The 12,364-nt window shown below is 39.0% G+C and overlaps 1 protein-coding gene across 1 annotated transcript; it reads left to right on the top strand.

The window, feature by feature from the left end:
• Window positions 1–10,149: 10,149 nt before the first annotated feature.
• Window positions 10,150–11,883, top strand: LOC146901101 (uncharacterized). The gene has a single exon (XM_085737017.1). The coding sequence runs from the start codon at window positions 10,150–10,152 to the stop codon at window positions 11,881–11,883; it is 1,734 nt and encodes a 577-aa protein (XP_085593143.1).
• Window positions 11,884–12,364: the final 481 nt, after the last annotated feature.

Consider the following 12,364-nt stretch of genomic DNA (forward strand, 5'->3'; position numbering starts at 1 on the left):
AGCTATGGTTCTCGATCAAGAAGGGATTTAATACAGTTAAAGTCCAGTTGGTGTTCTGATTACAACTCAGATGGATAGAGGATTTCAAGAGTGGTTTAAAATCGGTAGTAGAAAATGCTTAACATATGGCCGGATCCACGTTGGAGATGTTGTTTGATGATGAGGTGTATCCGCAAGCATTTTGACGTTCAAATTAGTATAACGGCTTAGATGAATGAGAGGTTAAAAATGAGACATACTTTGATATGACACAACAGGATGTGTATAACCTAACATATGTGGTATTAGGCTTTGCCCAAAAAAAAAAAGATCAAATTGAAACAATTGGGTATTGTCCTGGAAACACACTCTTAAGATGGTAAAAAATTGTAGGGACATTACATGTATTAAATTGCAGGTTTGAATATTGGAAAAATTCAAGCCCCACCTATAATAGTGATAAGTTTTGAATGAATTTATAAAGATGGACACATCTCATTTTACATGTAGGTTTTGTAAGGATAGGATAAGTTGAACCCAACATAAAAATCTAATATGATTTGTGTTGTTGACAAGGAAAAATATCACTCAAACAAATGAACTCGATAATCAGGACTTAAGCTAAATCCTTAAGAAGTTCTAAATTTATAGGTTTAATGTTTCAGGTATGTGCTTGAAGCATAAATACGTGTGAGAATGGATAAATATCATGAAAAAAAACAAAAAAGAATACACTTAAGTCTCTCCAATTTTCATTTCATGAGGAAATCATGACCAAACCTGCAAACCTGTGTATACTTTCCTATTATTTATTATGAATGCATATCCAATTAGTTCAATGCATGTCATGACTAACAAATCATTGATGCTAAAAGAAACCTGTGGCATATTCTGAATCATGGAATACATTTCAATATTACTCTGTCTCTAAAGACATTGCAGGAGAATACACTCCACATGTATCATTATTACATATTTCCTACAATGGATCTTTATATCTGAATGTTGCTCCAAAACATATAGACAAGCAGCTGTCAATCCGAGGTAACGGGTTCAAACAATTTGAATTTGATCTATACTTTGCAGTCTTACAGGTTCTCTAGAAATCATAACCCTTTCCGATGACAATATCGTGAGATGGACTCCTTCTCAAAGGCTCGTTATCATAAAGACCGAGCTCTCCGGCACTCTATCTTTGCTCAGATAAATGCAACAACACAGTTCAGAGCTGAGAACAAAATGGTTCTGCCAAAATTTAAGGGGATCACCTTCCTTGTCTAATAATCGCAACACCTTAAATTTGAGGTAATGTTTCTAAACAAACTTGAGATCGGATACCACTTTGTCTTTACAGATCTAGTGGTCACAACGCCATCCAAGATAGGTCATACAATCATATGAAATTAGATCGAGAATACTACCAAAAAGGTAAAAAATAAAACATCCTTATATGAGTACAAATCATCGCATATTTAAACTAGCAATTCAATGGACTTGTCTAAAGCCTGTACCAAAGCACACTATGAGAAATGTTTGAGGACTACATGTAAGTGCATCATTTGGAAATCTCCCCTTATGCTAAATGTCATCATTCGTTGTTATTAATCTAATTCATGTGTTCAATCTGGACACATATCTCATTGCTACTCCAAACCAAAAGATGACATACTAGATGTATCATTGTCTAAAACACGACTGCGACACGATAGATTATCAACTGCTCCATCGCACCTATCATGCATCATTATCGGTTCTGCTCGTCGTTGAACCGAGGATATTGAAAATTACTTTAGCTCACACTCTCAATGAGTGCTCTGAGTATCCCCTCTGTCTGTAACTTCTGCTACAAGCAACTTGAATCCACTCAGCACTAGCTTTTTGAATGTTCATATGCAGTCAATATTTGGAGATGGCTATATAATGTGCTAGGTATTCCAACAATTATTGCTTATTTGGATGATATGTATGCAACATGAACATGCAATGCTCCTCTCAATGCAAGATTGTGATTCTGTCAACTGTTATCAACTTTGTGAATGCTATTTGGTTTGCAAGGAACCAGCTAAGATTTAATAATACAAACATTCATTGAAGATCTTCAATTTTTAAGATTATGGCAGAAGCTAATCTCGTTGGTAACTCTACTCACAGAGTCTCCTTTCCTGCAATATCTGATTTTGTGATCATGAAAGCTTTTAGTGTTTGCTAGAACAGAAAGGTAACAGTGACTGCACAAAGGTACTCTACAATTACATAAGGGAATAAACTCCTTGTATTTATCAACAATATTATACTGTTTTACCATACAGTAGTTACAAATTTAATATTGCATTATACTTGTGTGGACGGTTACCACAAAGAAGCCATGGCACGATCATTTGTGGGGAATGGCTAACAAGAAACTCGAGAGAGAGAAAATGAAATGAAAGTGAAAATCTTTATTGATGAATTAATCAAATGATACAAAGTGTATACACTTATTTATAGACTAATGAGAGTCTATTGTAGTTATCATACACTAATCATATACTAATGCTACTCATCTAACTGCCATAACAGAAAGTCCAGCTGTCATATTCAAGTTACTTGATCCTCAAGTAACTTCTCCTTCCTCATTTGTGAGCTTACTTGCATCACAAGTAATCTCCTCTTCCTCTTTATTTTGTAACAGCCTCCCACAAGCTGGAGCTTGGTATATATCTACCATGCCAAGCTTGGACAATAGAGTAATGAAAGGCTTAGGATGCAGTGGTTTGGTGAAGAAGTCTGCTGCTTGTTCAGCACTTGAAACTGGGAGAAGCTTCATAGTTCCATTTTGTACCTTCTCTCTTACAAAGTGACAATCTATCTCCAGATGTTTAGTTCTTTCATGAAACACTGGATTGGCTGCAATATGTAAAGCACTTCTGTTATCACAATACAATACAGGAAGCTTAGTGTTGTGAATCCTTAAATCCTTGAGAAGGTAAATCAGCCACTGCATTTCACAAGCTGCAGCTGAAAGTGCTCTGTATTCAGCTTCACTTGAAGATCTAGACACTGTGCTTTGCTTTTTGGTGCGCCATGATATAAGAGAAGAACCAAGGAAGAAGCATAAGCCTGTTATGGATCTTCTTGTGTCAACACATCCTGCCCAGTCTGCATCTGTGAAGCCTAAAAGCTGTATGTGTGATGACTTAGGAAAAAATAAACCTTTGCCTGGTGAATTCTTCAAGTATCTAATCACCCTACACGCTGCATTGTAATGAGTTTTGGTTGGTGCAGACAGAAATTGACTAAGTTGTTGAACCACAAAACAAATGTCTGGTCTTGTGTTTGTCAAGTATATTAATCTGCCTACAAGCCTTCTATATGAGTAGATATCTTCATAGGGTTGCCCCCCATCATGGTGCAGCTTGATAGAAGGATCCATAGGTGTGGAAACAGGTTTAGAACCTAATAAACCAGAATCATTGAGCAAGTCTAAACAATATTTCCTCTGAGAAACAGAAATACCAGTTTTGGAATAAGCGACCTCAAGACCAAGAAAGTATTTCAGTTGACCTAAATCCTTGATTTTGAAAGATGCATCAAGTAAATGCTTGACTCTAGTGATTTCTGGCAAAGAATCTCCAGTTAAGATGATATCATCAACATAAATGAGCAGGGCAGTGAATGAATCATTAGAATCATTCACAAAAAGAGTGTGATCTGCAGAAGCTTGAGTATATCCTTGCTGAGTGAGAAACAAGGTTAACTTTTCATACCAGGACCTGCTGGCCTGCTTCAAACCATAAAGAGATTTATTTAACTTGCAGACTTGATTTGGTTTGGAAGTATGAACACCCTGTGGGATCTGCATATACACATCTTCATGGAGGTCACCATGAAGAAAAGCATTGTTCACATCAAGCTGGTGCAAGAACCAATCATTGATGGAGGCCAAAGCAAGAAGCATTCTAACATTGCTGATCTTTGCTACTGGTGAAAAGGTTTCAAAATAGTCAAGACCTTCAATTTGACTATACCCTTTAGCAACCAATCTGGCTTTGTACCTTTCAATAGTGCCATCAGAATGATACTTGATTTTGAACACCCATTTGTTCCCTATAGGTTTGACTTTGGGAGGAGAATCAACTAATGTCCATGTACCATTCTTTACTAAAGCCAGGATCTCAGCATTCATTGCCTCAACCCAGTACTCAGATTGCATAGCCTCTTCAAATGATTTGGGCTCAGTGTGGGAAGTAACAGAAAAAGTAAAATGTGATTGTGAAGGAGAAAGAAAATGAGAAGAAGTAAAATTGGACAAAGGATATAAACTACCTGAAGAAGATGAAGATGGTTGATCTGTGAAAGAGTTACAAACATAGTCTTGAAGCTTAACAGGGACATTTTTGACTCTTTCAGACCTTCTAAGAACAGGTTCAACATCATCTATAGAATCAGGTAAATTAGGTATAGGAGGGTTTATAATAGGAGAGGAAGAATCATTATAATTGATAGGAGGAATGGGAAGAGAATCAGAGAAAGAATCCTGATTATGATACGCTACACGTGGGACAGACGCAGGAAAACTATCGAAAGCAGAAGAAGGATCAGAAGCAGAAGTAGGATCAGAAGCGGAAGTAGGATCAGAAGCAGAAGTACGATCAGAAGCGGAAATAGGATCAGAAGCAGAAGTAGCATCAGAAGCAGAAATAGGATCAGAAGCAGTTTTATAAGGCAAAACATACTCATAAAAAACGACATTTCTGGAAATGAAAAGTTGCTTAGACTGTAAGTCAAAGAGAACAAAACCCTTGACGCCAGTCTTATATCCAAGAAAAACACTCTTTCTTGCTCTAGAAGCAAGCTTAGTTCTGTGAGAACAAAGAGTAGAAGCAAAACACAATGAACCAAAAACTTTAAAACTATCAAAATCAGGGTTTTGATCAAAAAGAAGTTGATAAGGAGATTTATCCTTTAAAATGGATGAAGAAACTCTATTTATGATGTAAGTGGCATGCACAAGAGCATAAGACCAAAATTTTTAGGAAGTTTTGATTGAAAAAGAAGAGCTCTTCCAACATTCAATATGTGCTGGTGTTTTCTCTCAACCCTCCCATTTTGTTGGGGAGTTTCAACACAAGATTTTTGATGTAAAATTCCTTTTGAAGCATAAAATTGTTGTAAATCAAACGCAGGACCATTGTCACTTCTGACAGTTTTAACCTTGCAATCAAATTGATTTTCTGCAAAAAGTATAAAGTTTTGAACTTGTAATTGAACTTCTGATTTTGATTTCAATAAAATGATCCATACAAATCTACTATAATCATCCACAACAGTAAGAAAATAACTATGACCATGAATGGATTTAATAGAAAGAGGACCCCAAATGTCAAAATGCAAAATATCCATTTTATTGATTGCTCTTTTGGTACTGATACAAAAGGGAAGTTTCTTTTGCTTAGCAAAATGACAAGTTTCACACACTAAGTTGGGATCAGTTTGCAGGAAAGGAAACTGCTTATTCATAATAGCTAATCTAGAATGAGATAAATGCCCTAGCCTATAGTGCCAAAGAGCTGAAGAAGGAATGATATTGGGATCAGCAACTGAAACAGACATGACTCTTGACATGCTAGCTTCAAGGTTTAGTTTGTACAATCCTTCACATAGATCAGCCAAACCAATCTTCCTTTGAGAAGTCATATCCTGCAATTCACAATATTTGTCAAAGAAATGTAAAGTGCAATTTGAACTGGAACATAGTTTGGACACTGAAATCAAATTAAAAGAAAAATCTTTGAGATATAGAACTCTATGTAAAACTAAATGAGGTGTGAGACTGATGGTGCCTGCTATATTAGTGACAACAATAGTATTATTAGGAAGTTTAACATTGGTAGGCTCAATGGTATAATATGTAGTAAACCAGTTCAAAGAAGAGCAAATATGATCACTTGCTCCTGAATCTAATATCCAGGAGTTAGATTTAACACAGGCCAGGCAATGTGCAACAGGTAGGGAACAATAAGCATTACCTGAAGTAGATGCTTCAACTGGTGTATGACCAATTGAAGCTGAAGTGCTGACCTGGTTTACCAAAGACTGAGGAGATGCAACCTTAGAGGATTGAATTAAGGCAAGAATGCTGTCATACTGTTCTTTAGTAAATGCAGGCAATGAACCAGAAGCAGTCTCAGTAGATCCTTTACAACTTTCATCAGGATCTTCAGATTGCACAGAATTTGCATTAGAGTTGAATCTACCATTACCATAGTTGGGAGGATAGCCATGCTTTCTGTAACAGGTCTCAATAGTGTGACCTGATTTACCACAAAAGCTACATTGTCTACCACTTTTCCCTCCCTGAGAAATGGATCCCTTGCCTCTACCATAAGGTTTCTTGGTTTCAACAGCATTAATCAAGACTTTACTATCATCAATAGCATCAATACCTTCATGACTTTCTTCTTGAGCCACTAAAGAGTAAACTTTGCTGAGAGGAGGTAATGGATCCATAAGCAGAATTTGAGTACGAACAATGGAAAAAACTTCATTAAGGCCAATCAAAAACTGAATCACTTGATCCTCATGCCTAAATTCTTTAACATTTCGCATGGAAGCACACACACATCTCATAGGGCAAACACATGAAGGTGTAGGTCTATGACTATCATACTCTTCCCAAAGAGATTTCAATTCAGTGTAATAGTCATTAACAGAACCAGTACCTTGTTTGAGATTGTTGATCTCAGATTTGAGCTTCCAAACACGAATGCGATCAGCTTTGCTAAAACGTTCTTTCAACTCATTCCAAACGTCAGAAACGTTATCAATATACACAATGCTCTGTGCAATACTATCAGAAACAGAGTTCATGATCCATGAGTGGATAAGATTGTTGCAACGTTCCCATGCAGAGAAATTCAAATCATTATCAGTAGGAGGAGGAATTGTTCCATCTACAAACTGATACTTGTTCTTGCCACCAAGACCTCTGCGCATAGCACGCGCCCAAGCTTGATAATTGGACGTGTTCAATTGAGGCTTGATTGCAACTGAATGAGGTCCATCACTGGGATGAACATAGTAAGGTGAAAAATAATCTTGTGTTGGATCTTGATTTCGAACCATGATTGATTGAAAGAAAATCAAAATCTGAACGATTCAGGAATCAACACAAAGATGAGAAAAGAGATACGAAAAAGAAAGGATCTTCAACGAGAAGAAAGAAGAAAAAGGAAAGAAGCTTGAAAAAACTTCAGAAACACGCATCCATGGCGGAAACGGTGCATAACTGAATCGTAACCACCTTCCCCAAAGAGAAGGCTCCTGATACCATAACAAGAAACTCGAAAGAGAGAAAATGAAATGAAAGTGAAAATCTTTATTGATGAATTAATCAAATGATACAAAGTGTATACACTTATTTATAGACTAATGAGAGTCTATTGTAGTTATCATACACTAATCATATACTAATGCTACTCATCTAACTGCCATAACAGAAAGTCCAGCTGTCATATTCAAGTTACTTGATCCTCAAGTAACTTCTCCTTCCTCATTTGTGAGCTTACTTGCATCACAAGTAATCTCCTCTTCCTCTTTATTTTGTAACAATGGCTCATTCACACCACTTGAACTAATACAATACAATTGTTCAAATATTTACTTAAAAGCATTTTTATGTCGAGCGCACACAATACGCGATCATGTAACTACTCCGTGACAAACATGATTACACGAACACCGTCGAACCAAAGACAATCCTCGTACAACTATGTTCTCACCGGATAAGAAGAGTCATCATAAGCTCGACAAATGCTTTCACGCACCAACTAGTCCACTGAGATGTACACCAGATTATGGATCAACGTGACCATATTCTCATTCATGCTACAATTTAGATAGATTCTTTAATATGCTTAATACTCATTCAAGCAACAAAATCTACTTGCTTAACAAAGAAACATGAGACGGAAATTAAAGTAACATAAGTGACAAATCCATTATCATCAACCGCTCCAAAGTGTATGCACTATGTCTATGTCCCCCAAAGGCCACATAACTTTTTGAGAAATCAAAATGGAAAATAAAAGACCATGAAGGAAAAAGTAATATTTATGATACATTTTTATCTTTTGTTTAATAATTTTTCAGATCCGTTTCTCTATATACTTATAGAGATTAACCTATAATCAACTTCTTGTCGTGGGATACCTTGATACCTAAAAGAAAGTTCGTGTCCAAAAAGCACATCTACTATAGATTAACATAACGAGCTAAGAAGAGGAAAAACTCCTAAAAAAATTCTGCCTCACTCATATTTATTTTAATCATAATTTTATAAAATTATATTTTAATGAGGCTATTTTAGTAAAGTCAAAAAGGCTAAATTTCTAGACTTCAAGAGCTTTCTATAATGTCCAAATACAAGACTTGATGTTAAATGCACCACAAAATAATAAAATGTGTTTGTCTTTTTTAAGAAAATGCATTTTATTTTAAAATGATAATATGCATTCATTTCCTATCAAACATTTTATTTTATAATGATAATGGGCCCGTTTGTTTGAGATTTTTTTTTAACTAAAAAATCACTTTTTTTTTCATTTTTGTAGTGTTTGTTTAAGAATTTTAAAAAATCCATTTTGTTAAAAAAATCATTTTTAGTATCAAAATGAAAAGCTATTCTAAGTAGCTCTAGAAAATCTATTTTTTTCTACATATAAGGAACTCAAGTGTAAGAGCTTCAAATCTTAAAAAAATGATTTTTATGTTAGTAAACAAACAAAAATAGCTTTAGATTTTTTAAGAAAATCTCTAGATTCTTTTAACCCAAAATCTATTTTAAATCTGAAACAAACGCATCCAATATGTATTCTTTTCTTATTATGGAAATGTATTTTTTAAGTAAACTCAGAATTCTGTAAAAAAAAAATAATAATAAGTAAAGTCAGAATCGTCCCTTCAGGGACATCCGATAAAATTGGAACGATACAGAGAAGTAAAGTCAGAATCCATATTATTATTCAAAATAATGTCTTTTTTCATCTTAAAATAAGAGTTTTATTGAGTGAAGACTTATTTTAGTCCCTAATAAAATTTTCAAGACTCAATTTAGTCTTTGAAAAAAAATTAATTAAGACAATTTTTAGTCATCAAGAATAATAAATCAGGACAACTTATATAACATGAGATGAATTTGCTCAAAAAAAAAAACATGAGATGAATATTTGTCTCTGATGAATTTTTTTTTTCTTTTTCTGATGAATATATAAGAGACATATACATACATACATACACACATACATACATACATACATATATATATATATATATATATATATATATATATATATATATATATATATATATATATTGTTCTGGACCGGCCAAAAGGATTCTTGGCCCATCCACTTGGGCTCAATATCAATCCAAGCCCAAACTCCACATTTGGCATTATTGCTCGCAACTTACCCCTTCCCAAGGGGGGGTGCACGAAGCAAACGAGACTGGTTCAAACGAACCCCAACGTCTCTCTTGCACATTCGGCACGTTCCCGCAATAAACTCTGGCGAATACACTTCCCAAGATTTTGTAACCGCCAGAGCCAGGTGTGCCTCCTCAACGGCTCTGCAGCTCTCAACCTCTATAAGTAGGGGACTCACTGCAGTCCCCAAGGTAGAACTCTTTCTTCCTCTAAAACCCTCACTCTCTGATCTCTACTGACTTGAGCGTCGGAGTGCCTGCAGGTACACACCCCCCATCCGCTCCAAGAAGCAGTCTGACGTATTCCACCACCGTCACAACCACCGCATTCAAAGCACCGGCAGTCACCTTCTGATCAGGTACGATCAGTGGCGCCGTCTGTAGGAAATACATAAGCTCCTCCGTTTTTATAATCCTAAAAACCAAAGCTTTTCATAAAATACCATGGCTGCCAACGGTGCCAAATCCCAGTTACGAAGTGAGGTGCGCATTCCTCAACAGGATGGCATGACATTTTCACATTCACCTGTGGATACACCCAGGGAGGAACCAGCTCAAGTACTCCCTATCCAACAAAGGCCTCTGCTAGGTCCCAGCAGTCCTACAGAGACACCAGAAGATGCAGCATCAACCGGCGTACTCATCAGTAACCTGATCCGCACGGTTCAACGACAAACGCCGTTAATCGAGGAACAGAACCGTTGACTAATGGATCTGGAACACGCACGCCCAACCGTCCAAACCCGACGATCTCTCTCCCTAATACGTAACAAAAGAGGAGAGAGCCCCAGTCGGTCACGTTCCAGATCCCCCCGACATTCGGTGAGCATCGGATCTCCATCCTACACCAGGAGGTCAACAAGGAGATCTCCCCGACGGTCTCCACCTAGGAGATCTCCTCCAAGACGGTCTCCACCCAGGAGATCCCCTCCAAGAAGGGCCCCGTCGAGAAGATCCCCCCTGCGCCGAACTCCACCCAGGAGGTCTCCACCCAAGCGCGATACCCCCCGACATTCCAGTTCATTGGACACTCACGATACCCGAATAGATCGTAACGCTTACGGTCCATTCACACGGCGTATCCGAGAAGCTCTTATCCCTCGCGGACTGGAAAAGCCGCCACAAATGGACTTATACGACGGGACTACCGATCCGGATAAGCACATCGAGAACATCGAAACAGTTCTTACCTACCGGTCGGTGCGGGGCGCCGTCATATGCAAGCTTTTCGTCACCACCTTGAGACGAGGAGCGGTCACGTGGTTCAAGAACTTGAGAAGAAACTCCATAGACTCTTGGAGTGACCTCTGCGACGAGTTAACCACCCATTTCACTGCGTCAAGGACACAACCAAAAACGGTGGCTTCCCTCGAAGCCATCGTCCAAGGAAGAAGCGAGCCTCTCCGAGACTACATCGAGAGGTTCAACAAAGAATCCGTCCATGTCCGAGGCGTAAATGAGACAATGAAGTTGTACCTCATTGCCAAAGGCCTACGCGACGAAACGGACGTGAAGAAAGCTGTCCTCTTGGATCGCCCAAGGACTCTCAACGAGTTCCTAGCGATCGCTAAGATCTACATCTCCTACGAAGAGGCTTTGTACACGGACAACCTCAACAAGGTCAGGAAGGAGGAACCTGCTGCTGAATCCTCCAAAAAGCCCTTCCACGAGAAAAAGAAGGAAGGCAAAGCTGCTCGCGAAAGCAAGAGGCCAAACGACCACTTCACCGAGTACACTCCATTGGCTATGTCAAGGGAGAAAATCCTCGCCGAGATCGTTGTAGCCGATCTAGCAGAAGTTGGCATCAAGCCACCAAAGGCTCCATCTCATGAGAGGAAGGGAATCGACAAAACAAAGTATTGTCGGTTCCACAAATGCCACGGGCACACCACTGACGACTGCGTCCATCTGAAGGACGTCATCGAGCTCCTCATACAGAGGGGGCGGCTCAAACAGTACGTGAAAAATCCAGAAGCCGAAAGGAAAGCTGTCATCGTTGACGGGTTTGAGCACGGAAGGACCATCGCCATGTCCGTGGAACATCTCGGTGATTTCCCTGACAACATGGAAATCACCCCCTATTCATGCACCTGGGAGCAGTTCCCCACCGCCAACATCATAACCGGAGGAACGCTGAACATCTCCATGGGGAGCATGAAGAGGAAATTTCAAGAGCTCATGGACGTCAATACCATGACCCCCTCCAACCGAGGAGGAAGGCCCCCTTTGGCTTTCTATGACTCCGAACTATCTGGTGGAGCTTCAAATTCTGCCATCCCTTTGCTCGTGCGAGCATCAATGGCCAATGCAGATGTCCGACGAGTCCTGATAGACACAGGGGCCTCATGCGACATCATGTACACCAGCCTGTTCAAAACTCTCCAACTGACAGAGAAAAACCTTTCTCCTTACGTTGGGGATGAACTCTACGGCTTCAACTGATCGTCCACCCAACCATGGGGGTACGTGGAGCTACTGGTCTCTTTCGGAAAAAAGGAGGCCAAGAAGACAATAAAGGTCCCATTCTTGGTGATCAACTACCCTTTTCTCTATAACTGCATTATATGGAGGACCGGGCTAGCCCAGCTAGGGGCTGCATGTTCAACCGCTCATCTGAAGTTAAAATACCATGCAAGAGACGGCATCATCGCCTCTCTCAGTGGAGACATCGAAGCTGCAAGAAGATGTTTCCTCCAAGCCAATAAAACCCAGAACTCGGTTTCCCAACCCAGCAAACCTGCTGAGGACAAAGGGAAAGCTGCTGCGAGTACTCTGGACGCCAACTTGGTCGAACATGACCCCAGGTTCACTAAGGAAGACCTGAAGAAGCAAAAACGGGAGAAGAAAGATCCTCTCAACGCGAAACTTCTTCGACCTTTCCCTGATGGCGAGTTCGAGTTAGTCCCTTTTGGAAACGACCCCT

Source organism: Medicago sativa, chromosome 8 (genome assembly GCF_051527215.1).
Source record: "Medicago sativa cultivar Bolivia chromosome 8, Bolivia_mono, whole genome shotgun sequence".
NCBI classification, from domain to species: Eukaryota; Viridiplantae; Streptophyta; class Magnoliopsida; order Fabales; family Fabaceae; genus Medicago; species Medicago sativa.